Consider the following 27655-nt stretch of genomic DNA (forward strand, 5'->3'; position numbering starts at 1 on the left):
TTTACTTTTTATGTCATAATTATTGTTTTTTTAATTTAAGTTTCTTTGACTGTGTTTCAATTTAAATTCTATTACTGTTTGTATCTGTTAAGGTTGTCATGGTGATGGCGCCTGGTATGGCTGCCTCGGTGTGATGGCCCGCACTTCTGTGAATGTTTCAGTCATTAATTCAGTTAATTATGAATCAACTCGGTTTATTTTGATGTATTGTTAGTAACTGTGTTTGTTTTTATCTTTAATGTTTTTTTTCATAACGTCTCAACCCCGATTTTTTCCGTATTTTTTTGTGTTTCAATTTAAATTCTATTACTGTTTGTTTCTGTAAAGCACATTGAATTGCATAATGTACGAAATGTGCTATATAAATACATTTGCCTTGCCTTGCCTTGCCTTGGTGTAGTCCCCAAACCCAAATGCAATATTATCTGTGTCACCCTATGAGATAACATACAAACGAACAACAAGATGGCTTGTAAATAAAATAAAATAAGTGTATTATACATTAGGAAACTGCATGGCTGCAGTGGGGGTTGCGAGGCCCCTCCGGCTAAACCATCCGAGCAGTCTCTCCCTCCTCTTCTGCTCCAGCTGGTCTCTCTCTGCTGGGGTCCGAGACTCAAATCTCCCAGGCTGGTTGGACTGCTGGACATTGCTGCGCACTCGTGGCTTGTATTTATTAAAGTCCAGTCTTGGACGAGACACAGGCCTCACTCTGTCTCCATCACTGAGCTGGTGAGATGGGCTCCTCCCGTCCCCCTTGGCCAGCTGAGGTGTCCCCTTGCCAAGAGATGACTGGTTTTGGTCTGTGGATAGTGATGAAAAGATGAGTCAAATTATTAAGTGTTACAACATAAACATGCAGGCGTCCACTACAACTCCTATAGAACGTTAAGCCATCTGAAAATGTTGAACTCACTGCAGTCCTCTTTGCTGAACTCTTGGAACAATTTTACCAGCGAAGTCGCCAGGTAATCGTCATCGTCAGCTGTTAAAAATGGATAAAAAGCCATAGGTTAGGACAGGAGTATACCAAGCCCATCCTTAATGTGTAAGAAGAAAGACAATTTTGAAGGAAGAGAATGAGTGAAGGTGAAAGGAGATTGATGTCTGATGAAGGTGAGTGCTGATGACATGATACTTACATAACAAGTTCAGATGGGCAGACCCATTATCCATCATCCCAGAAGGGGCTTCCCCTGACAGATCATTGCTCTCTTCGACTCTCATCTCTGCCACTTTTTCTGCCTCATCTGCCTCTCGATCTTTGCCTGGCACTGTCTCCAGACTCTCTACCTCCACCAGCTTCTCAAGCTCACTGATTTGGTCTACAGTAGCTTTCATACTAGCGGCCTTCCTCCGGTTAAACCATCCGAGCCGCATTTCCATCCTCTTCTCCAGCTGGTCTCTCTCTGCTGGGGTGAGAGGCTCAAATCTCCCCGGTTGCGGGGTCTGCACTCTTGGCTGGTACTTATTCCAGTCCAGTCTTGGACGAAACACAGGCCTCACTCTGTTTCCATCACTGAGCTGGTGAGATGGGCTCCTCCCGTCCCCCTTGGCCAGCTGAGGTGTCCCCTTGCCAAGAGATGACTGGTTTTGGTCTGTGGATAGAGATACAATAATATTTCAAATTAGCAAGTGTTACAACATAAACCTGCAGGCGTCTACTACAACTCCTTTAAGATGTTAGGCCAAAAACTCACCGCAGTCCTCTTTGCTGAACTCTTGAAACAATTTCACCAGGGAAGTCGCCAGGTCATCTGCATCGTCAGCTGTTAAAAATGGATAAAAAGCCATAGATTAGGACAGGAGTATACCAAGCCCATCCCTAATGTGCAAGAAGAAAGACAATTTTGAAGGAAGAGAATGAATGAAGGTGAGGGGAGATTGATGTCTGATGAAGGGAGAGTGCTGATGACATGATACTTACATATCAAGTTCAGATGGGCAGACCCATTATCCATCATCCCAGAAGGGGCTTCCCCTGCCGGATCATTGCTCTCTTCGACTCTCATCTCTGCCACTTTTTCTGCCTCATCTGCCTCTCGATCTTTGCCTGGCACTGTCTCCAGATTCTCTTCCTTCACAAGCTTCTCAAGCTCACTGATTTGGTCTACAGTAGCTTTCGTACTAGCGGCCTCCCTCCGGCTAAACCATCCGAGCAGCATCTCCCTCCTCTTCTGCTCCAGCTGGTCTCTCTCTGCTGGGGTCCGAGCCTCAAATCTCCCAGGCTGGTTGAATTGCTGGGCATTGCTGCGCACTCGTGGCTTGTATTTATTAAAGTCCAGTCTTGGACGAGACACAGGCTTCACTCTGTCTCCATCACTGAGCTGGTGACAAGGGCTCCTCCCGTCCCCCTTGGCCAGCTGAGGTGTCCCCTTGTCAAGAGATGACTGGTTTTGGTCTGTGGATAGAGATACAATAATAATTCAAATTAGCAAGTGTTACAACATAAACCTGCAGGCGTCTACTACAACTCCTTTAAGATGTTAGGCCAAAAACTCACCGCAGTCCTCTTTGCTGAACTCTTGAAACAATTTCACCAGGGAAGTCGCCAGGTCATCTGCATCGTCAGCTGTTAAAAATGGATAAATAACCATAGATTAGGACAGGAGTATACCAAGCCCATCCTAATGTGCAAGAAGAAAGACAATTTTGAAGGAAGAGAATGAATGAAGGTGAGGGGAGATTGATGTCTGATGAAGGGAGAGTGCTGAAGACATGATACTTACATATCAAGTTCAGATGGGCAGACCCATTATCCATCATCCCAGAAGGGGCTTCCCCTGCCGGATCATTGCTCTCTTCGACTCTCATCTCTGCCACTTTTTCTGCCTCATCTGCCTCTCGATCTTTGCCTGGCACTGTCTCCAGATTCTCTTCCTTCACAAGCTTCTCAAGCTCACTGATTTGGTCTACAGTAGCTTTCATACTAGCGGCCTCCCTCCGGCTAAACCATCCGAGCAGCATCTCCCTCCTCTTCTGCTCCAGCTGGTCTCTCTCTGCTGGGGTCCGAGCCTCAAATCTCCCAGGCTGGTTGAATTGCTGGGCATTGCTGCGCACTCGTGGCTTGTATTTATTAAAGTCCAGTCTTGGACGAGACACAGGCTTCACTCTGTCTCCATCACTGAGCTGGTGACAAGGGCTCCTCCCGTCCCCCTTGGCCAGCTGAGGTGTCCCCTTGTCAAGAGATGACTGGTTTTGGTCTGTGGATAGAGATACAATAATAATTCAAATTAGCAAGTGTTACAACATAAACCTGCAGGCGTCTACTACAACTCCTTTAAGATGTTAGGCCAAAAACTCACCGCAGTCCTCTTTGCTGAACTCTTGAAACAATTTCACCAGGGAAGTCGCCAGGTCATCTGCATCGTCAGCTGTTAAAAATGGATAAAAAGCCATAGATTAGGACAGGAGTATACCAAGCCCATCGCTAATGTGTAAGAAGAAAGACCATTTTGAAGGAAGAGAATGAATGAAGGTGAGGGGAGATTGATGTCTGATGAAGGGAGAGTGCTGAAGACATGATACTTACATAGCAAGTTCAGATGGGCAGACCCATTATTCATCATCCCAGAAGGGGCTTTCCCTGTCGGATCATTGCTCTCTTCCACTTGATTTGGCATCTCCAGAGACACCACCACAACTGCTTTACAAGCAACTGTGCCAGCGTTAGCCGTCTTAGCATGGTGGATGGGCATCTCTCCACTTCCCTCCTTCCCCTCATCCAGAGACATATCCTTCATTGCTATCTCGGCACTCTGCTCCTCAGGGATGGCCATCACAAGGTTCTTCAACCTTGTGTCTTCAACCTCCTTTCTCTTCCTGTCGGCCATCTCCTTCTTCTGGCGCTTGGCCTCCTTCCTCAACTTTTTCTTGCTCAGGTTCTTGCCGGCTTTCTCAATCCTCTGCTTTTTTCTCTTTCTCTCTGCCTCCACCTCTGACCTCAATGTCTTGCCCTCCGACTCCTCATTGGGCATTGGCAGGCAGCAGCTAAAAAGATTACACAGCTTCATATTTCACAACTATCCTCTTTGAAATCTCAAATTAGACTGAGCAGCCCTTTGGAATTCACTGAAGATTCTACTTCGTCTCAGAATGCAAGTAAACATTCCATGTGAAGTTGCCATGGCTAAAATGTGTTCTTTTAAATCCAGGAAAGCAACAAAGGGTTTAGAATGTTCATGTTATACTGCAGGGGCCTCATTAAAGAAAAAATCCAAACTGCTCATCCTAACTTAAGTTTGGGACTCAAAGATAAGAAAAATCCTAACTTCCTATTACAGAAGCAGTTCTTAACCTGTTAGTCGTTTCTTATCTTATCTTTGGCCTCCTATCTTATCTTAACTTAAGAAATCCTAACTGTTCTGTCAATCAGATTTTTCAATCGTCAAGTTATGTCTGTTTCTGCTCTTAGAATGTGCACATGATTGATGGTGAACGTTAGCGTTGATCACTATTTCTTCCTCTCTTTTCCCCCCTACAATTCACTTACTGATCTAAAAAGCACTGACTCTTAGTAAAGCAAAATAAAATTACAAAGTAGAATTTAGTAGAATAAGTGCTTTGACACTCTGGGACCCACTGGGCTATTGTCACTGACCAATGATTTACAGTGGGTCAGAGGTACATGAGTGGCATCTCTCACTAGCGGGATTTCCTAGCAACAGCACATGAATTCTAAGAAAATTTTGAAGAATTTGTTAAAAATTCATGCTGTCTTTAAATCCTTATGTAACACTATTAAAATTAATTTGGCCCTCTTTCACCTTTTGAAACAGTCAAATCATCCAACCTTTCGCTACTTGGGGCAGTTCACACATTCTGATTGGACCCCAATGATCGCTGCTTGTGGCGATAGGTAAACTTATTGATATGATAGTGTATGCCTCTGGCCTGTTATGTATTACACTACTTGTAGTCCTTTATGTTGCATTTACTCTACGTTTACCATTGCATTGAAACAAATTCTTGCCTTAAACTAATAATCCCACATTTTATATAAGTGCATATTTTTCAAACCTTTGTAAATAAATGCCAAGTACAGTAATACAGTGAGGCTCATATTGTTGCTTATGTACAGTATGTGATAGATGTGGAACTTTGCCATGTGGCATTAGCAGTGTTTGCCCACCATTTATTACCATCATATAAATGTTTGTCCTGGGCCATCATATAAATGTTTGTCCTGGGCCAACATATAAATGTTTGTCCTGGCCCATCGTATAAATGTTTGTTCTGGCCCATCGTATAAATGTTTGTCCTGGGCCATCGTATAAATGTTTGTCCTGTGCCATCGTTTGCCTGTGCCATCGTATAAATGTTTGTCCTGGCCCATCGTATAAATGTTTGTCCTGGGCCATCGTATAAGTGTTTGTCCTGGCCCATCGTATAAATGTTTGTCCTGGGCCATCGTATAAGTGGTTGTCCTGGGCCATCGTATAAGTGTTTGTCCTGGGCCATCGTTTGTCCTTTGCCATCGTTTAAATGTTTGTCTTGGGCCTTCGTATAAATGTTTGCCCTGGGCCTCATGTGAAAACGTTTTTTGGGTTCACAGCATGAATGACTACAGCAGTTTAGGCAGTCAAAGCTTAAGGTCATTTGTGAAAGTTTTGACCTTTGTGACAGATTGGTGATCATTCAGCAGCAATGTTGAACTGAGCCAACACAGGAACCTTGAGGTACAGCTAGCTACAGCACAGGAGCCTTGAGGTACAGCTAGCTACAGCACAGGAACCTTGAGGTACATCTAGCTACAGCACAGGTCCTGGAGGATCAGCTAGATACAGCACAGGTCCTGGAGGATCGGGTAGCTACAACACAGGTCCTGGAGGATCGGGTAGCTACAGCACAGGTCCTGGAGGATCGGGTAGCTACAGCACAGGTCCTGGCTAATCAGGATCCCCTTTGCCCTAACGGGGTTGATGACCTGACTAACATCACTGCTTCAAAAAACTGAGCATTGCCTGAGAGACTGTATGTCATTTTTGGTGGAGATGTAATCTATAAGGCACGTGGTACAGACATACCACAGCTAAATATAACTTCATCTAAGTTACAGCTGCCAAATATGGAGTATGAATGTACGTTCTTTAGGGTAATGTAATTATAAAGTATTAAAATGTATCCATAAAGTGTGTGGTAGAACGGTAAGATGGTGATGGAACTGCATATTGAATGGAATACTCTATTTTCCTCTTGTGTCATACATGAACAAAGTGCTTACATTATTTTGTATTATCTTACTCTGTAACCCATCGATATTATTATCAGCATATATCTTTACTTTAGTTGGTGAAAGGCAAAAGCAAGTGTTTGAAGAATTTCGTCTAATCATGCCATTGATGGATGGATAAGCCAGGTTGTGTTTAGTTTGGCCATGAATTCAGTGCCCATTTGTCCTCATTGTCCTAAGTTTTTGTCTTTCTTTTTGTTGATTATGATGCCTACCGATCCATCAGACTACAAAGCCCTGGCCTCTGCAATCAGATGTTTAAAAACATGGTGTTTGAATTGTAAATTGGGGGGTTGCCTGCTTCCGTGTGTGTAAATGTGATGTATTTTGGTCCATAATGTTCCCTTAAAGGTCGAGTTATTGGAAAATGGATGTGATCAATGGTGCATATCACCCAAAGGAACCCTATAAAGTAATTAGATTTATACATAACATTTCACATGCAAGTAGCCTACACGACATAATGATTATTTATATAGTGAAGTATTAATGTAGGGCTATGCCACTTGTCTAGTTTACAGTCAGTGTGGGCACATGGCCAGGGACACTAAACATATTCAGTTGTTCAGTGAGAGCAACAGTGTTGGGAAAGTTCACTTTCTACATGAACTAGTTCAGTTCATAGTTCACACATTTTAAAATGAACTAGTTCAGTTCATAGTTCATAATTCAAAAATTTGAACTAAGTTCACACCCCCAAAAAATGAACTAGTTCAGTTGTTTTTTTCAATATGTTGCGAGCTAAAAAAAAAAAATCTAAATCTCTATATGTCTGCAATACCGCTTTCGGCCTCTATGCAACTTTGTCGCTCTCACACTTGCCAGGCATTGACAGTAAAATAAAGCACACGCAGCGATTTTAAACTGTTAAATGTGTGTTTTTCGCCTGGAGGTCCCTAGAAATCTGGCACCTCATTGAAGGAAATTAAAAGAGTGAACGTGCCGTTCACAGACACCAGAATGAACGCGTTCACAGTATCGTTCATCAGGCAATAATACAGAACGTTCAGTTCACGTTCACCAAAATTATGAACGAGTTCATGAACTTTCGTTCAATGAACGCGTTCAGGTACAACACTGGAGAGCAAGACCACCTTGCCAATAGCACGGCATACAGTATTCTTACTCAGATTTTCTGCATAACCAACTGAATGCATGTAGGTCCACGAGGGGCAATAATACAACCTCAAATTGCAGTTTGCACTACTATAAGCGCACGGCTTATTTTTTGTGGCTTTACCAACATATGGCTCCAGTACTCTGCATTCATAACGTATTCCCTCAGCTGAGAATGTGTTAAACTCATGCCATTTGGTAGTGGACAGCGAGGGGACAGCAGTCTTTTTATAGCCGATTTCAGATGAAACTCGTAACATAACCTGCTCCAAAACAAGGATTAATTTGCAACATAAATTACCCTGGTGATCTAACCAGGTTAAAATAGAGCTACCTTCGTAACATTGAAACCCCTCCCATAGCTATCGTGGTCAACGAGAGAGTAAGGGATTCACCACTGTTTCCCATTACTTTAAACGGGCTGCGGGCTACCTTTGCCCAGTCTGTTGTGTAAACGGAAGTTGCGTTGATAGCTGAAGTAAAACCACGGCGCTCGTGGGGAAAGTAGCCAGATGTGTGCTCGGAACAAGACGTGCACTGCAGACAAGAAGCCACTGATGAACAGCAACTACAATGGCAAGCTTCGTTGCATTACTGAAGGCTGTCGGCCTTATGTGTTTGGCAATGATACAATTTTCAGTCCTCTCCGTCCTATCGTTGGTTTTTCCGGGCTTAGCCAGGAAAATAATCATTAAAGTAAGCGAGGGGACAACAATGCCCCAGAACCCCAAATTTAAGTATGAAGACTGGGGACCATCTTTTATGAGCTGGATTTTCGTCAAAACTGTTGCGACCCATACATGGATTTCTCTGGGAGAAGAAGCATTTGTTGGCCATAAGGCTCCTGATTCAACAGTTATCACAATGGATAGACAAAGAACAACAGTCCTTAACTTTCTCAAAGGTGAGATTCTAGCCAATTTTAGGAGTAGGCCTAGCCCATGCATTTCTGTTTTGTAGCTGTTCATAGTTTATTTTTGTTTATTCTATAGACAACAGACCACTGGTCCTCAGTTTTGGAAGTTGCACCTGACCCCCGTTTCTCTTCAAACTTGACGAGTTCAAACAGCTCGTCAAGGACTTCAGCCATGTAGCCGATTTTCTCGTTGTCTACATTGCAGAAGCACACGCAACAGGTAGGCAGATTACATTGTTATCATCAAACACTAGTCTAATGGAAAATCACGGGGCATGACGCCCTTTTACATGTGACTTGTCTTCGCATTGCTACTCATTGACACTTCAGTTAAACTTAAATACACCCTAAAATATGTTATTGCTTTTTGACAGATGGGTGGGCTTTTAACAACAACATCGATCTGAAGCAACACAGAAACGTGGACGATCGGCTGGCTGCAGCACAGGTCTTGGCCAAGGAGGATCCCCTTTGCTCTATTGTGGTTGATGACATCACTAACCCCGCTGCTGCAAAATACGGGGCATTGCCTGAGAGGTTGTATGTTCTTCAGAGGGGCAATGTAATCTATAAGGTATGCATTCGTGATCAGAACCGAAGACAGCTAGGCAATACGGTATCTGCAAAAAGTTCTTATGGCGTGAGAGTGTTCGTGAACTAACTACACCCTCTTGTACTTTGAGGAATTTTATCTAGTCACGCTACTCTAGCCCTTGCACGCACACATATCCTGTCAACGGGGGTGTATAGCTACATAGGTGGAAGGGTTTGTATTGAAAGCACAAATGCAAAACATGCTGTCGGTGAAGTATTTGACCCCCCCGGCTGTTAAAAAAAGTGTAAATGAGTCATATTGTTATGTATAAGGTAATACAAATTCCGTAAAGCAATAGCTACAGGGCAACTCAAATTAAAAGCCTAATCTGGCATTTCCAGTTTCAGTTTAGTTTCCCAATTTCGAATTCGTGTTTGGTCTTTTTTGGATATTTGTTCTGATCTCAGTGAAGCTTAAAATGATGAGTTAAGATTCCCACCGTGCATTCATGATGTTGTTGATAAGCAACTGTTGAAACACTGACATCAAAACGATAAAAAAAGACCGGAGTACAGTAGCCTACACAGGACATGACATTTTAACCACCAGGATAGTGACTTAAACATTCATCTTTGACTATTGTTTATAGGGAGGGATGGGCCCTTTTGGTTATCATCCCCAGGAGGTGCGTAAAGTACTCCAGAAAATGAAGTAGGAGATTGAGGCCATCCTTCTGTGTGGTTTGTAAGGTAAGTGATGTGAAGGGAGCGCAGGGGCGAGTGTGTGGGATCTTAAACCTGCTCTGCCTTTCTTGTGTTAAAGAATAAACTTACAGCTGAGGGGGGATACACACAATTCAGAATTCATGGAATATTTTTCTAGTCGTACTACTTTGTGTGCATTGCACACACACACACACACACACACACACACACACACACACACACACACACACACTGTCTACTGCATATTGTGTTCTCTGTGACCCATGTATTAGAAGATAGACTTATCTTTGCTTCATTCTGTCTGAAGATACAACAACAACAATAATAATTGCGATGTACCAGACACTTTTATCCAAAGTGACTTACAGTATAGATAGATATGTTCCATCAGTGGGTGTGCTCCCAGGAAATCAAACCCATGGTTTCTCTACCCTTTAAGCCACAGAAACAATTATCCAACAATGTAACCCCTGATCCCAGAGCTGTTGTGACTGCCCAAATATTAAATCTGTGGACTTTCTGTCCTTATCTTAGGCAGTCTGGCCTCAAGGTCTCTGTTGTTCTCTTAAACCTGGGTGGGGTACCTCTTAAAGTCAAGCTGGTGACTCTACTGTGGCTTTGTCCTTCTTTTCCAGGGAGGCACATATCTTTTCAGTCACATAGCTCAGGGGATGCAAAGAATTCTTGCAGAGGTAAAAAAAAGTTTTTACAACACTTTGTTTAGGAGAGTTGTATGAATGAACATCAACATGACAGAAAGATGTAGTGCTCAGCTTAACATTTGAATTTCAGTGTCTCGTTGTTCTGTTTATGATGACTACAGATCAAACCCTTGGCCTCTGTAATCTGATGTTTAAAAACATGAGCTGGTGATTGACGTGTAAAGAGGACACTTTTCTTTTCTGTTTATGAACACATGTTTGGTACTTCGGGTTGTATACAAAAGAGCAAAGCAAAGATGTTTAAAAGTCTGAATAAATGTACTTTTTATTATTGGAGATATTTCAGGCATCTTACGCACCCTATTTATATTGAAGTGGCACATTAATTACCCTTTTGAGATGACATTTCTGTTGAATTTACTTGCGTAATATATGCAGAACTCCTAATCTGGTTTTACTAAATGGAGAGAAAGAATGAACACTTGGCTCATTAAAGACATGAATGTCAACTTTACAATACATATCTGATTAGAATCAGTTTGCATTGACACTGTTTTAGAAATCCTTGCATCAAACACATAGCCTAAAAGGTTGCATTTTCAAATTAAAGCTGTTCCATGAAATAATTAAAATATTAAGTTTACTATTAACAGTTTTCCAAAATATGCTGGGCGAGTGGGTGTCACATATTTTTTTCTTTTTAGTCTCTGATGTTTTTCTTTGTTAACCATGCCATGTTTTGCTCATTGTATCTATGCGAGTAATATTAAATACATTACCATAATATTATATTATTCACCAACTTGTATTCACATATGTTAACATTTATCACACTGGCTAGGGGTTGTAATATTCTAACTGAATTGCAATGCTAAAGTTAACATCGGCTCTACATGCAACCTGTGTTTCCTTGTATACATTGTGTGATAATGTTCACCCATGATTTTGTATCACTAGTATGATATGTGATGATGTCAGTGTAAACCTGTGGGTCACTGTAATCTGATGGCGCCATAGTAGGTTGTGTACAAAGTTATGAGACAGCATTAATATCACAATTGTTCAGCACACATTACCTATGTTTTAATAAATAAGTATAAACCCATATCGCTGTTTGTCCTTACAACACTAATCTAAGATCCATGTCTTGATAAATTCAAAGGTCATATTTCTGTTGTCTATTTCCATGTATTTATTTTGGCTGATCAAAGGGGAAGTTTCACTGGACTCCGGGTTGAGCCGAGCAGACATAATAGAAAGAGCTATAGAGGAAGAAAAGGATTTTGTATGTTAAAGGGCCTTGCCATTGTAATTTAGACTGAGCTGGTTTAGATTTGTAAAAAATATGTCATTTTCCTAAATAAAACATTCTCTCCTCACCCTCACCCTTTCAGATGAGTAGTAATGCCACAGTATTTGAACAGGGTGCCCCATAAAAAGAATGAAAATGCCTATAATATTGGCCTAGACATGTTCAATGTAGTCACATCCCATAAATATCTTTACCAGCGTCCTCTTCTGGTATGTTAGGATTTAGTGGGTGGTAGCGTACTGAAAAAACGCAAATTAAAATTTTAAAGACAATTGGGTATACCAGAGCACAAAACTCAAACTGGTTTACAACAGAGATTATGGAATACAATTTTGTCCTCTAAATTCTGACTGATATGAAACAAAATGGCAAAATCAGAAACTACCTTCCTACACGCACCAGCTCAGCGTTGCTATGAAATTAACCTCAAACACTTTCAGGCAACCCGTAAAGATTTATTAGACTTGTGCTTTACCAAGCTAAATCTTGTCATCAAAAACAATAGGTCTGACCTGAGCAAGCCATGAGGCGTGCATGGCTTTCAGTGTGAAGCAGGAAAAAACCCTCAAGTTAAATGAATAGTATCATTATTATTTTAACGGCAACACTATGATGCATGTCCTTCTTTTCAACTTCGATTTGATCTACTGGTCAAGCCTTGCCCTGTAAGACTGCAACTGGGGAGATAGGCTTGGGGAAACTGCCAGGTCTTGTTGACAAAGTGTGGCAGTTACAGCATGCAGGGGAGGGAGCAGAGGGAGGAGTAAGACAAATCAGCCAAATCCTCAGGTCACAAACACACAGTGAACTCAAACAACAGGTAGGACCTTTTCTCTATCGCTCCACCAAACAGCATCGTCAAAGTAGATGATATCTCTTCAACTTTAACATATTCAGAGCTGAATTAGTTCTGGAAGTATTTGAAAAAATATCAATCTTAATGGCATTGCATGAAGATACTAGCATGCTCTTTAGACTTCAGTCATGCTTCCCCTGATGAACTACACTTTACCAAATTAAAATTAGTACATATTGTACTATTTCACTGTTGTATTAATAAAATAGTTTCACATCTACTTTGTCATTCTGCCATGTCTTAATTCATACAGGTTGCTGAGAAATGGACAGGTCCAAGGCATGCAGAGTGAGCCACGTCACAGTGAAAGTAAACAAGGAAGACAGAGACAGCCATGCCCTCACTGAGGTACATCATTGTCAGATCATCATCTAATTTACCACTTCTTTTTCATCTGCCACAGAAATATGACCAGTAATGGTGTGTGATAGCAGACTTTTCTGTTCATGACATTAGTCTGTTTGGCTCCTGTCAGTAACAACCATTTAAGAAATGAAATATGCTGGTAAAACCAATTGACAGTGAACGTGTGTTGAGTGGAGACTTAAGTGTCTTGCTGTGTTTCAACCCCAGGGCTCCCCGTCTGTGCCTATAATAACCCGGCGGATCTCCAGACAAGCCCAGCCACAGTCTCAGGAGCGTGGGCTCATCAGTCTGAAGGGCCTGCTCACAGCTCAAAAGTTCTCAAAGGGGTTAAAGGTCAGTGTGGGGTCTGCTACAGCTGCGTACCTTCATATCACAGCTAGTAGCCTTTCTGACTCAAAGGATAGAAAGGTAAATCTTCTTTGTGTGTCTGTGAATGGCTTTTTTTTCAGGAACGGGCAGCACAGAAACTAGCAGCAAAGCGAGGCATCAGAGGCCCTGCAAGGAAGCCGATTCCAATCATAAACGACCAGGTCTGAAAGAGCCTTAAACAACATCTGACTTCCTTCTAACAGTCGCAGATTGATGTGTTTGACCTCTGCTTGGCAGTGCATTAGTTTGGCAGTGAGAAGGTGGGGTGGGGGCTATACCATGATCTTGTCAGACCGCAGCCCCCCACTGAGGCCTGTGTCTATGGCATAGCAGCAGAATAAGTTCTAGGTCTCATGATTGGAAAACATTCAGCATGTCAACATAAAAGGCCAACTCTCTCTTCTTACATGCTCCACGTTGTGATCTGCAGGTGCCAACTGGCTGTGCCCAGCCCAAGGAGCGATTCCCGGTGGCCCACGTCACGCAGCTGGTGCAGGACTTCCTGGCCTCTCGTCTAGAGGGTGTGTGCTACACCACCGGCCTCTTAGTCGGGCCCCTGGTGCTGGCGCTGAGCGCGGAGCTGAAAGGGCTGGTCCGCAACGTCTGCCCGACACGGTACCGGCTGGTGTGCATCGTGAACCTGGGGCCCGTGGGGCAGAAAGGGCTGATGCTGGCCACCCGCTGCCTGTGGGACGCGCACGCAGACACTTGCATCTCACACACTACTCAGACGGCCCAGGTCTTCTGTACGGCTTCAGTGTTCGCAGTGTATAACGAGTGACGGATCAGAGGTCAAGTAAAATGCAGTAAATCTATAATACTTCAATATTCTTTGAAGGCGGTTTGGCTTAGAATAGATAAGCCATGGTTTATCTGTGGATTTTAGCCAGAATAGTTTAGACACGCCATAGTTGATCTGTGTGTTTTAGCCAATATCTCCCCAGAAGTTAAATTACTTTAAAAGGGCAATAAAGCAATCATAAATACAATGGGCCTCATTCTCGTTCATTTTCTGAAATTATTCTGAAACGTTACTTACGTGACTTCGTAAAAACAACGAAAGGGAAACGCTTCCGCCGCATTCCCGCACACTTGAAAATGCGTTCATAAGCAGCTCAAGTCTTCTCAGCTGTGTTCCTCCGGATTAGTTTCTTAAATTGATGCGCATTCTAGTGAAAGTGCGGAAAGCGAGCAAAAAACGCATTTAACTTAACCGGTAAGGAGGTACTGCAGGATGTGTCCATTCTATTCCACTATGGCTATTTAAACGAGATTGGGTTTAGTGTTTATTTATTTATTCACGTACATTTGCAGTGTTCGTGTACATTTACATTCACATTCAGTCATTTAGCAGACGCCTTTGTCCAAAGCGACGTACAAGGGAGAGACCAGTCAAGCTACGAGGAATAGAGACCTAGTGTAACAATAAATACTACTTTACATAAGAAATAGAAAATAAAAAAAATCGTATTTATTATTATTATAATTATTTTAATCCGAGGATGTATGTAGAGTTGACGTGAACGCAATCACCAACGGGTTCTCACAAATTCAACCGTTAACCCTTTTAAAACGGACAGTTTTTTCAAATGTCATTCCTCAATCCTCACATTTCAGAAGATTCCGGCAGAGTTACGACTCCTATTTGCGTTCTGAAAGTCTTCTGAAGTTCAGAAGAAATCCAAGATGAGAAAACTATGGAGAATGGCAAATGTTTCCCTTAATCAACCGAAGTGGAGTTCAGAAGGAAGTCCTTCTTAAAGTCTTCTCAACTGCTGTCGAGAATGAGGCCCAATGCTCTTACAGTACACGTGCCTAGAGAGTTGATTGCTATGAATTAAAGAATTGATCTTCATTATCTTTCTTGTTTTCACTTTGTGTTACTACTTGACAGGTGCTTCCATGTTTTACAATTACAGACAGGATGTCAAACTGTTTTATAGGATGATGTCTCTGAAATGCTTTTTTTTTTTTTATTACACACAATGATGGGTTTATAACCAGTGCAGTAGAAATGGGTTTAATAATGTTTTAGATACTTTACGTTCAATAAATCAGAATCAGGAACAGTGCACAGTATTGCAAAGAGAGGACAGTTCAAAAGCAAAAATAAAATAAAAAAATGCTGTCTATGTTTTCATTACCATTTAAGAACCAGGTTCCATGTTCCCCCCCTTATATATAATGTCCTGGTTCCCTAGACTGCAGCTAATTTAGGAATGGACCCGCCAAAGATGCGGCGTGGATCCAGTCCTGAAGCCAGCTGCTTTCTGGGTTGTCCTATTGGGCCTTCAGGATCATGGGATTTACTGTATGCTTTCACTTTGAGGTTTGGTGACAAAGAATTCATACAAACAACTCATAATGCAAACTGGAAAATACAGAATTCCCCTTTAACCTCTACATCTAAGGACATCTGTACGGTCTGCCCTGGCTCAGGATTAGGGTTTTCCTTTTTCTACTACTAATGTACGCATCTCATTGCTAAAGCATGCAGTGACCGTCCAGCAGAAAAAAAGGGACCAAAAAGTAAGAAGGAAAGAAAAAAATACCCATGTGAAAGGAGACATATAATTTAGTCATAAAATTATATACACACAGGCCTTTCCCCTAAACCAGGTTTAAGAGGGACAATCCAACAACAACAACGTAAAACAAAAAGGAGTCATCTGCATTATCAATTGTTCACATAAATATAATAAATTAAAAAATATCCTACACTATATTTGTGGATGTTGGATGAAACGTTCCAAGTGGAGATAACAAAAGTATGGCAGAAAGATCTGACTTAATGTCTCAAAAAATCTTATCACTTACTGACAGAGATTACAGAGCTACTGCTAACTTCAAAAAGGTGTTCAAAGGAAATAATCAGGGGGCTCATTAATTATACTCTGCATAACTGCCTGAATAAATCAGCTCCCGACTACACTAACAATGCAACAAATGGAGCTGCTACGACGTGCGAGGACCAGGCGCAGACACACACCTATGCGGAGGATGATGATGATTCGCAAACCTGAGGAGTGAACTGGGGGGCACTCAAAGCAGCCCACAACACAGCAGTTGACAGGTCCTGAACCGGATCACATCAGGCCTAGGTCCGGTACAGTCAGCCACCATCTAAGGGAACTGATTTGTAGGTAGTACACTTGCAGACAGGGAGGGCAATACTCTGTCGTTCCTAAGAGTTTGGGTGCTCCTCACAACACAGCAGTCATACCTCGTAAAAAGTCGTAAAATGTCAGGCTAAAATCAGTGCAGAGCATTATTATAAGACGTGGAACTTCTCAGATGGTGCGATTCTTATCAGCATGGAAGATTCTTGAAGATAAAAATATCTATATAGAATAAAAACCATTTACAACGGTAATTGCTTCTATTGAAAGGTGTTATTCTGTCACTATGACATTTTGTTCTCGGTTTCATGTTGGGGAGAGTTAAAACAAAATAACTAAAAGCGAGTGAACTATAACACACAGTTGAAGGCCACATATTAGCGATTCCGGATCTGAAGTTAGTCCTCTTACCGCCATGCTGTAGTCCGGCAATGACAAGTTGGAAATATCAGGGAAGTGGGGATTTTGGGTTAAATTCAAATAAAATCAGTGATAAAAAAAAAAAAAACATAGACATGCATCCAGCTGTAGACTTTGCAGCGGAAAACATTTGCTGACACTCCATAAGTACACTTGGTAGGTGGGGCGTCAGACCCAAAAAAAAGAAAAAACACATCAAGAAACTGGTCGTCACATTAGGAAAGTCCATAGCTTTATGGCAAAGTCCTTTTCAGAAATAAAAAAAATATATAATGATAACCCCCCAAAACACGCTGCACGTAACAAAAACTTGGGGCCTACGGCAGTTGTATTTGGTCATGTCCAGTATTTACGTATGGCGGTCAAATTATGCGTTTCCAAGGGCAGGGTGGACAGGTCATCACACGCTCATCGTCATGGAAGGGGAGTACTGCTGAAGAGTGGAGAACAAGTTCTATTTAAAACGCATCAGTGAGAAATACAAACAAATTTCATATTGTGCAAAGACTTGGCATCTAGTTTGAAAAGTTAAAGCAATAGTCTAACCATAAAGGTTGGCTGCAGATCAAGCCAATTATTGCGTGTTATTCCAATTATGGCAGTGCATGTGGATGACATCATCTGTAATAGGACTACGTCCACATGCTAACAAAGAATCTCACCAGCGCTAGCACCATTGCACTGGTATGTTTGAGTTGCTGCCACCTCAACTCTGAGCTACTCTGTCATGAGGCATTAGACTCGTTTAGAAACAAGGTTGCGTCCAGACACACAGTGCATTCAGAAAGTATTCAGACCCCTTCACTTTTTCCACATTTTTGTTGCAGCCTTATGCTTAAAACTTCTAAACTCATGCCCCATAATGACAAAAGGAAAACAGTTTTGCAAATAATCTAAACCATCAGTCAGCCAAATCACATGCTTTTGGTCTGAGACGCACACTTTTATGTCCTGCCTACCATGAAAAAAAAAGTCCATTGACATCAATGTATCAAACTAAAAACAAAAATACACCCGTTTTGGTAAAAATTTGGTAAAAATCTCACTGATTCTTACCCCGGCACTGAACGTTGGCAACTCAGCATCAGTCTAGATAGCATCAGACTGACACTGATCTGGTTCAGATAACCTGGGTCTAGCCCAGATTATCTACTAAATAGTGGAGTGGATTTAGAACACTCACACTCTCGCTCTGGAAGGAATGAAGGTAGCTGCCTCCTACGTCGTCATCTCGCGGAGTTCCAGATGGATTGCTCATGCCACTTAAATTGTTTGGCGAATTCTGCAGAGGACATAAATCATTCCTAATTCAGTTTCTAATGACAATCCAAAAAGAAGCCTTATTTCCAAATCATATGACACTGACAATGCAATACATATTCTGTACACACAAATGTAAATACACAAAATAAAATACTCACCTTGGGTAGACCATCCAAATCTCCTGACCCTGAAAACAGAGGACAACAGATTCAATCAACAACACAAAACAGGTCGCCAAACAACACAGCTAGCTCATTGGCACCAATGAGCAATTGGTGCTGTACTGAATTAGCGTTACCTCCATTCAGGTGAAGGGGATCCATTCCTGCCATCGCTCCAAGTGGACCCTCTGAACCTGGGCCTATTGGAAACTGCAGAGAAACAGATGAGTTCATACAGTCTGGAATGACCAGCAGGGTGGAGATACAGAGAGCACAAGGACACATCCAGTCTGACCAAGGGGGAGGGGGACTAACCAAAAGGCGTTAAATGAAGGAACTGCAGGAATGAATTATTTAGGAAGTTCAGACAGTTTTTTCTTAAGACACTCAGGAGGTAACCATGAGCTTTAAGGAGCGGAGTCCACAAAACGGTACAAACATCCAGATACCCACACAGGCGTAGAGAATGTATAAACCGTCATCTAACTTACGTTCGTTCTGTTGCCTGGACCAGAGTTCACCATGGTATACAAGTTTTCACTGGAATTATTCGAGTCTGTAGGGTTACAAAATCAAATTGAAAAAAAAAAGTGAAAACCAGCTCTGAAGTCAAATATGACCCCCCAGCAAAGTGGGATAATGTGTCTGTGTGTCTGTGTGTCTGTGTGTCTGTGTGTCTGTGTGTCTGTGTGTCTGTGTGTCTGTGTGTCTGTGTGTCTGTGTGTCTGTGTGTCTGTGTGTGCGTCTATGCTGGGGCCACTACCTGCAGGGCTGGGCACTATGGGAGTTCCAGGAGGTCCTCCACCCGGAGGCCCCTGTTTGCGAACAGAAAAGAAAGGATGGAGGTCAATGAGAGATTCAACAAGATGAGAAATGCAGATATACAGATTTAAAGACACAATACTCTGTATTCACAGTGGCATACGCTGCAAGCACAATTATCTGATAATTCCTCATCTGTGTATTCCTTCCAACTGTAACATGCCTGTCCTCTGTGTGCTGTGCATAGGACTCAGTACTATTTCAAATAATGCTTAGTAGTAATTGTTGCCTTACCCCATAGTTGCCAGGAGAGGGCGATGAATAAGGCATCTGAAATCCAAAACACAACATTTTAACCTAAAACTAAACAACAGGACCAATTTTTGGCCTGAGTGACAAGGTGCAATCTGTATCAGGTGAACTCACATTGTTATTGTTAGGGTTAGGCCATGGTGGTCTCCCACCTCCTGGTCCCCTACAAAACAACAGAAATCAGACTATGAACACCTACTGCAAATGGAGTAAAATACACCACACCTTGTATAATATCAGTTTATCATTTATAATATCAATCTAAAGTAAAGTTAAAGCTCAAGTAAAGTTATCTGTACTCTACCCACAGCAAATCCAACAGGAGGACAATAATTCATGGAGTACAAAATTGTATTTGTTTGTGGTCTTACATGTTCATTCCTGGCATGCCAGGGCCCATTGCGTTGTGTGGAGGTCTCATGCCGCCGCCAAAATTCTACAAAAATAACCAAATATTTACAATCCTTTGTACATTCACAAACATTTGTTACCCCACATTTAAAATCGTACAACCAGAAAGGAATACACATGACTTGCAGCTTTTCAAGTACAGTATGTGAATGTTCGAACTTCAGCGCTATTGTTGTGTTACAGATTATGGAACTCAGTGATCATTCTGGCACTGAATTATTCCCAGTGGACCTACAATGTCAGAATGGACTGGAATTCAGGCTGTAGTTTGTCAGTAGGGCCAAATCACAAGCTTTGAAGAAGGGTGGAATGATGAATATAGTGACTGTAATAATAACAAATGTTCCATGTCATGAGGGGGTCCTAATACTCAAGCAATAGCTCCAGTTATCACCAGTTATCATTGCAGTTTCTCATGCACTTCCTTGTCCTGATTTAGTAATGCAACACATGGAAGAATATCCTCCTGTGTGCGTTGGCATGGGCCATTGCGGTAGGGCTGCAGTAAACCTGTTTGACCCAGTGGTGGAAATTAACTTAGGATTTTACCTGATGTCCCGGTCCCATGGGGCCCATTCCTCTGGGATTGTTCATCCTCTGCATTGGCCCTCCTGCTTTCACACACACACACACACACACACACACACACACACACACACACACACACACACACACACACACACACACAGCTCAGAGGAAGCAGGCAGACAAACTAAGCTCCAGAGGGGAGACATCATCGTCATCAACAATGAGCTTGCAATCAAACCCACTTGCTCAACTCCTCAAACCAACCTTGCATTCGCATGGGGTCCATGTTGGGGAGCATAGGCTGGGCAGTGGGTACACCTCCAGGAGGCTGTCGAAACACAGGCAGGGGACACACATTAAGGACAGCTTAAGGGAACTGCTTTGGTTTTGGAGCTGAAATGACCATTATTCTTTTCAAAGAGAGCTTATTTCATTACAGTAACAGCAAGGACTTTGTCTCTAACACTGACATGATTACTTCCAATAAAAGTGATGCAATATTCTTGCCAACACCAACAACAGCACAGCTGCTCCGGTAAAGTCTTACTGGCATGCTAACTGGTGTATTTTGGTGATAAGAGTTGGTGTCATGCTGTGGGAGCTTATTTCACTGGTGGTTCATCATAGAGCGAAATGTGGCATATTGCTGCATAGTGTTGCTTTAAAGCAAAGAGATTACAAAACGGCTTAAATACAAACGGCCAAAGACCGTCACAATCCTAAACATCCACATACCCCGTTGCCCATGCGGATTGGGGGTCTTGGGCCTCCAGGAAAGCGTGGCGACATGAAAGACTGAGGAGGGAAAAGAAAAATCATTTCCTGTATACTTCCTGTAGTTTTAAAATACTTAAAAACTGTTTATACTTCCTCCAGTACAGGTGGAGAATGTTGGGACATAGACAAAACCCAAAAACCAAACAGTCAAGCTTTTCTGCACATTTGGAAAAGGGGTGTGTGACATTTAAAGAAGCAAAGGAGTGGCGTGAGCAAGACAAGTTGGGGTACCTGGCCATGGGGTCCCATCATACTGTTAGGAGGGGGAGGCTGAGCGTGAGGAGATGCCTGTGAACCAGGGGGGCCCTGCAGCAGATCAGCACAGAGGAAGATGGCAGGAGTGGGCAAGAGAAAGAAAGAGAGAGAGAGAGAGAGAGGGGGGGGGGGGTTACCAAGCAGGTATAATAAAGAGTAGAGTAGAGTGGAGACGAGTCGCACAGGATGGACGAGTGGTTAATAAAAGCAGGTGTGGCAAGAGTGGAGTGCTGTGAAACTGGGTTGTGCGAGAGCAACTGAAATAGAGCAAAACAGAGCAGGCCTAACCAGACAGAGGAAGCTTTCACTAGTCCAATATAACCGCTTCACTTCTATTTAGGACACCACATTTGCAGTGCCCATGAATATACGAACAGTTCATTCTAGCTTAAGATACATTTGATTTTTCTTTCAAAAGCTTACACAATCTGTGATTTCATGGTAATATAGAGGACAACACTGTGATCCTCATAGCCACGGTCCACTCCAACTGTGTATATAAATCAGTTCATAAAAAGCTCAAATTACAATAAATGTCTCAAATTACTTTCGCCGTCTCCCCGTTGTATGAAACGCACTATATCCACTCTCTCCTTGTTTAATTTCATACCTGCAGCTACACTCTGTGTGTGCAGGGTACAGGATAGTGCACACTAATACTGTCAGGCACATTTTAGCCACAGCATCTATTAACCTATTAGCGGTTTGCCAAGTCAGCTAAACTGCAATCGGAGGACCTGCTTAGTTCAGCTAACATTACTGTTGACCTCATAGGCAGTCTGTTGACAGCCACTGACAAAGTGATGATGGTGAGGTCAACCAGTTATCCTCATTGACCTCACCTGACCCTCGTCACATGCTTTGCGATGACCGCTCAGGAAAAACGAAAAGCTTTATCAATTACCTTTTCCAACATTAGAATTCATCTGGCAGACGTCATGCAAATCTTTAAGGTGCTCATGTTCTAAATATGTGCATTAAAGAAAAGGTATCCAGATAGTGTGCTCATTTATTTGAAATGTTAAACACACAGCGCTTTAGGAAGTCTAAAAGCTAACAAACCACACATCACATAACACTTGTTACCTTGCACGATTGTCACACCATACAAACAAAGACACACAATGCAACTACTGAAGCAACATTCACCTGAAGTATGGCAAACATACTTGGTAATAAAATACATTCATACGTAAGGTTTAAATGAGGTAGCGTTCTTAACATTGTGTGATTGATGTGATATTTAAAAAAAAAACCTTTTTAGCACCAACATACACATGTGACAGAAACACTCCATCTTCCTCTACCCAAACATGAAAACAAAGCTATACACGCTTAAGTAACCTGAGAATTATTCACATAACGAGCACAGATCCACTGCCCTACAAGACAAATCACTGGGTTACTTGATTCTTAAAATAACACAGGAAGATGCTGCTGTGCCATAGGTTAATGTGAATGTTGCTGATTGCAAATACATTTCAAAAGGCAGGTATGCCTTAAACAAGCCTCTTTGACACCCAGACTGCTACTAAACAGAGATGCCTCTGACGACAGGGATTTCATCCAAAATCTAGGTATTGATTTAAAACTATTATTTACTAAGAGAGGCACTTCCTAAACACCAATAACCAGTTCAATTCAGTGAGAATAAGTAGTCGAGGATGGGTACGGTCTCAACAGCAGTAATCTCATTAATGCGCTCTAGACAAGCTGCAGACTGGTAGATTGTTTCTGCATGAACTCCACACACACACACACACTCCACACTACACACTACACACACACACACACACACACACACACACACTGGAAACTGACCTGAAAGAATCCCGGTGGCATAGGTCCTCCGGGCATGCCATCTCCCGGGGGCATATTGCCCAAGACGGGGCTGGGGGCGGCTGCTGCACTCTGTAGAGATTAAAAGGTCAAACATGCTGTCAAAGGTCAAAGGTTAAAAGCCAAACAAAATACAACTACAAAATGAACTGCACTGTGTAGCACAGCATGTACAGCACACCCAAACAGAGTGTGGGGAAAGTGCTGAACACCGTGAGAATTGTTTTCACTGAGGATCATCACAGCAGCTCATCTAACGATACACAGCTTGTACAGTCCCTGAACAACACAAGCACTTAGAGCCGTATCACCGAGGACCATTTCCCTGTATGTCCCAGATTTAATTTACAGTCATCATTAGTTTCTGATCGTTTATTTGGGCAGTAATTGGACATTTTCCTGTTGAATTGAGAGCACTTAGGGCACACTAATGCCTGCTGTGAAATCCCCCAAAAAGACGCTCTGGACAGTAAACTAAGATGGCGTATTAAAATGAGAGTAAACACTTGAAAAACAATGCCGTGCTGCCACTGAACGGGTGAGTCTTGCTCACACCTTCTCTCCATATATCCTGGAGAGGCTGTTCACAGTCCTTGTGAAATACCACAACAGGGAGCGAAGGAAGGCCTGTGAGCGCTTCTTCTAGTCAAGTCCATACCCCCAGATTCTGACAGTGTATTTAAGACAAAACCAACCTCTCAAAAACCACTACAACACAGACAAATCCTATGCTTTATGTACATCTGTCAATACACTATTGTTTGTTTTTTAAACGGACATGGTTCTGCTCAGCGTAGCTACTCCATGCTAAACACGCTCATACTCTGCAGTGTGTACTCTTTATTTCAGAAATGTACCATACGGAGAGGGAATCCTGCCTTCTCATTTGAAAGATCCCACCACTATACTGAAGCCACTCTTTGTTCTAGCTCCTTCTTCTTCTTCTCCACCACCACCACCACAACCTCCACTGAGCATCTGTCACTCTCCTCCCCTTGCAATCTGTCCCTCAGCTCCTTGACAGCCATCAATCACTCTCTCTTACGCCACGGGGGCCAGAGGGGGAGTATCCCTGCAACGCAACATGAATGCAACATGGCCTCCGCTTCACGAGGCTGCAGCCACCTCCCCCACCCTCAAGGGAACGCCGAGCTCAAAAACCTGACTGAGCCGTCTACCGCTGGGAACAAAGACAGGGCCCTAGTCAAACGCCAATAGCAAGCAGGCTAGCAGGATTCACAGCATGGTCACTGCTCACTAGGAAACTACCACAGGACACACAACTCAGTTCAAAGGCTGTGGTTAAGGTTGGTTAGTAAGGGTGCGCTTCTGACAGAACTTTTTTCTTTTTTTAAATGTTCTTTAAAAACAAAAGGGCTTGTATTGAAGACATTACAAAGAGGCAGTCACCAGGAATCAGTGTGGACTGAAAATGTAGCCAACGATCACCAAAATGCTCTCAATTTCACCACGCTGCTGTTCTTTTACATGTAAATATTACTAGAGTAGAGCAAAGAGACTAAGTTCATGAACACAGCTACACAATACCCTTGAACAAAATCAAACACACTAATTAGACAAAACAGAGTAATTACTGATATATGTTTACACAAGCAGATCCAAGCAGTTCATTCATTTGCAGTGAATGTAATGCCGACACTTTATGTTGTGATTAAATGGAGTAAGCACTTTTATGGCCAAATGTGTAAATGAATGTTGAAAATTGCCATACCAGATCTTTCATGTCTCTAATTATTTCATTCACCATGGATTGTAAAGACTCCTTTTACAAGCTACTTGTGATTCCCACATAGGGATTGGATGACTTCTTTTTGTTGGACAGCCTAAAGACTATATGGGTGGATTCCCTTCAACACTCAATGAGTCAAAGGAAGTGTGTGTGTGTGTGTGTGTGTTGTCCTGCTGTGAAAGCAACGTAATGCTGTGGCTGAAGTAAGGTTGAAGGCCAGGTAGTTTGCTATAGACAATTGCTTTTCAAACAGCACAGCATTTTGACATCTTAACACAGACCATTAACCTGTGCGCAGTGTCTGAAATGTCAGCGAAATGACATGCATAGACAGAGTGCTGCTTTTTAGCTTTTATTATCATCATCCAGACTCGGCTATTTCCAGTTATGATGGTATTTGGAGCTGAACTACCGTAGCTCTTCTCAGAAGGGAAAGCTGACAGCTTCTGACAAAGTCCTAGGCACCAAACTCACCAAGGACATGGAGCTTTGTCCCCGGCAGTGACCCAGAGATTGACAGAGTGTTTAACCTTAAAGTTCTTGACGTCAGCAGCTCTTTCCAAGATGCCCCTGTACTTCTCCCTATCCTCTCAAACGGTAAACGGGTAGACAAGGTGTCATGTGGATGCAGTTTAAAGCCCAGGAGGAGAGAATTCTCAAGTGCGAACACATGCCAAACTGAGCAACATCGAAAGAGGGTAAACATCAGATGAAACTAAAAGAAACGATTTCTGTGCTTCACCACAATCTGAATACACACATACAACTTCTGAATGGATGACATAGTCCATTATAGCTGACACCCAACATGTCATTCACTCTACCAGACCACTCCACCTGGACTTGTTTCTATGGCTATCAAAACTCCACCATTACAGTATTGTCCAGTTCAATACATCAATTTTACTACCGCAGGAATTCTATATATAATCAAAATGACTGTGATATGGCCACTTTGACAAATAAAGAGTTTATCACAGACATTCATACTATCTTAGACATCTATCAATACTGAAAAGAACCAAAGAGAAAAGCTAACAAATGAAATAGGGCATTTTGAAATGATGAGATATAATAAACCCTTCACCCAGGGGCTATTACTACTAAATATCCTCCTGGACACAACGCCACAATATTGCTCCCTAGGCCTCTTTAAGCAACACAATTGTTGAAATTGAAGTCATTTACTATCATCTACCAGCAAGAATTAAACCATAATGGCTCATTTAAAATGCTTTGTGTGTTTGAGCACGGCCTATATAATACACAATTATTAATTTCAGTAATTTCATCTACATTTTAGACATAATAGGCTCCTAATGTGACGAGACAATGTGGTTCATAGTCACCGCTGAATTCTGATAGAGATTTGAATCAGTGTTGTTGGATTCAATTCTGGCTGATTGCCGTCGTGGTATTCCCCAATCACTCAACCTTCTTAACTCCCACCTTCACCTCCAGTTTCCGGAAAATTGAGCAGTACTCACATAGTCATGAAAGGCCTTTGCTTCACTTGAGTGTTCACAGTTCTCTCTCCTCTCTGGAGCGGCACAGTATAAGTCCCAGAAAACACTATAGAGAAGAACAATGTTGGAGAGGGAATCAGTTGGTGTATTGTGATATAAAATATCATATCATACAAAACGCACCACTCAATGACAGAAACAGTGTAATCTGGGACTTACCACCACCATGAGTGAAGAAAGCCTGGAGGTTCGCCTAATGTGATATTCTTCTCCCATCTGATCTGAAACACACATTCATGGCATATTGAACATTCAGCACCTTTGTAAGTCCTGGATCGTAAAGCACCATAGGCTGCACAAATTTAGCATTTCAAAATTAAAGATATCAAGCATTTACAGCATGTCTTACCTCTGACAGAAATGTCTGTGCCGACTTCTGTGCTCCTATGTGTAACAAGTACTCGTAGACGTACAACGCTAACCTGGGTAACAAGTGAGGAAAGAATATGAAGGAATGAGTTTACATAGGCAAATATACCTGATGGGGGGGGGGGGGGGGGGGGGGGCAGATGACAAGTGTGGTGGTGCTATTCTAAAAGTGTCCTGCACCTTCTAAAGTTGCAATCATGTCTTGTTTCCGAAGGCTCAACAGACTGACCAACTGCATACAACTTTGAGTCATTTTATCAATGTGGTTACAACAATGATTGCCCACTTGTGTACACAAACAATGCATTTAAAATGTGGTAGAAACGACAGGGTTCGAATACATGAGGTTACTTATAACGACACGAAACCGTGTAGCCTACTACAGTATAGCCTACTACTGTTTACTTATCTAAGAACTTGCCCATTCTGATAAAAAAAAACTGCTTCCACTCCCGCTCAGATAGGGGCTATGATGTTTACGAGAGAGAAAAAACGTTTAACTGCGCAGCCCAAATAAAAACATTTCATGCGTAGTAGTCAACGGCGTTAAATTGTGCAACAACATATTCGCCTGACAACAAACATATTTTAAACGTTTAGTGCATTTAGCGTTATTGATGGCGATAAATACTAAAACCAGGAACCTAATAGAATGGCGAATGGAAAGGGCGGTACATTCAATTCCTCACTGCTGGTAGTCGCCCCGCAGGCAACAACCAGTCCTGAAAAATCACACAAGCAACAACACAATAGATCGGGAAACAAAGGAAAGTCTTACTTTTCGCGTGCCTGGTTATCCGATGGCACAACGGAGCCTTTGCCTTTGGAAAACATAATTAATTGTAAAAGCTCGCCCGCGTTGTTGTTTTTTCGCTATACCCTAAAATCCATCTATCAAGACGTTTGTCTCGGCTTCGGCCGCCGCAGGCTCAACAAGGAAAGCGGTTGAGTCTCAACCGAGCCTGGTAAGGGATGGGTACACGCTGACTGGCAAATTTAATTACCAATGAGAGCACAATAATTCCCCGAAGTCCTGCCTTAATGGAATGACGTCATTCACCATGTCCAACCCCA

The 27655-nt window shown here is 42.3% G+C and overlaps 2 protein-coding genes across 4 annotated transcripts; one reads left to right on the forward strand and one right to left on the reverse strand.

The window, feature by feature from the left end:
- Positions 1 to 7764: 7764 nt before the first annotated feature.
- Positions 7765 to 11282, forward strand: dio1 (iodothyronine deiodinase 1). Of its 2 annotated transcripts, none has more exons than XM_080832328.1 (5): positions 7765 to 8252; positions 8341 to 8484; positions 8639 to 8838; positions 9449 to 9548; positions 10059 to 11282. In XM_080832328.1, the coding sequence occupies exons 1-4, from the start codon at positions 7922 to 7924 to the stop codon at positions 9512 to 9514; spliced, it is 741 nt and encodes a 246-aa protein (XP_080688454.1). In that variant the 5' UTR covers positions 7765 to 7921; the 3' UTR covers positions 9515 to 9548; positions 10059 to 11282. The 2 variants fall into 2 exon arrangements, with proteins under 2 accessions (XP_080688454.1, XP_080688453.1); XM_080832327.1 differs by having other exon boundaries at positions 10160 to 11282.
- Positions 11283 to 15110: 3828 nt separating this feature from the next.
- Positions 15111 to 27493, reverse strand: ssbp3b (single stranded DNA binding protein 3b). 2 transcript variants are annotated; one of them, XM_080833664.1, is made up of 18 exons: positions 27360 to 27493; positions 26562 to 26634; positions 26372 to 26433; positions 26174 to 26258; positions 22919 to 23008; positions 21074 to 21148; positions 20801 to 20860; positions 20330 to 20393; positions 20087 to 20148; positions 19498 to 19562; positions 19241 to 19289; positions 19109 to 19144; positions 18816 to 18867; positions 18544 to 18608; positions 18190 to 18262; positions 18050 to 18078; positions 17812 to 17910; positions 15111 to 17058 (listed from the first exon to the last, which is right to left on the reverse strand). In XM_080833664.1, the coding sequence occupies exons 1-18, from the start codon at positions 27413 to 27415 to the stop codon at positions 17029 to 17031; spliced, it is 1125 nt and encodes a 374-aa protein (XP_080689790.1). In that variant the 5' UTR covers positions 27416 to 27493; the 3' UTR covers positions 15111 to 17028. The 2 variants fall into 2 exon arrangements, with proteins under 2 accessions (XP_080689790.1, XP_080689789.1); XM_080833663.1 differs by having other exon boundaries at positions 15111 to 17061.
- Positions 27494 to 27655: the final 162 nt, after the last annotated feature.

The sequence above is a fragment of the Sprattus sprattus genome (assembly GCF_963457725.1).
Source record: "Sprattus sprattus genome assembly, chromosome: 2".
NCBI lineage: Eukaryota > Metazoa > Chordata > Actinopteri > Clupeiformes > Clupeidae > Sprattus > Sprattus sprattus.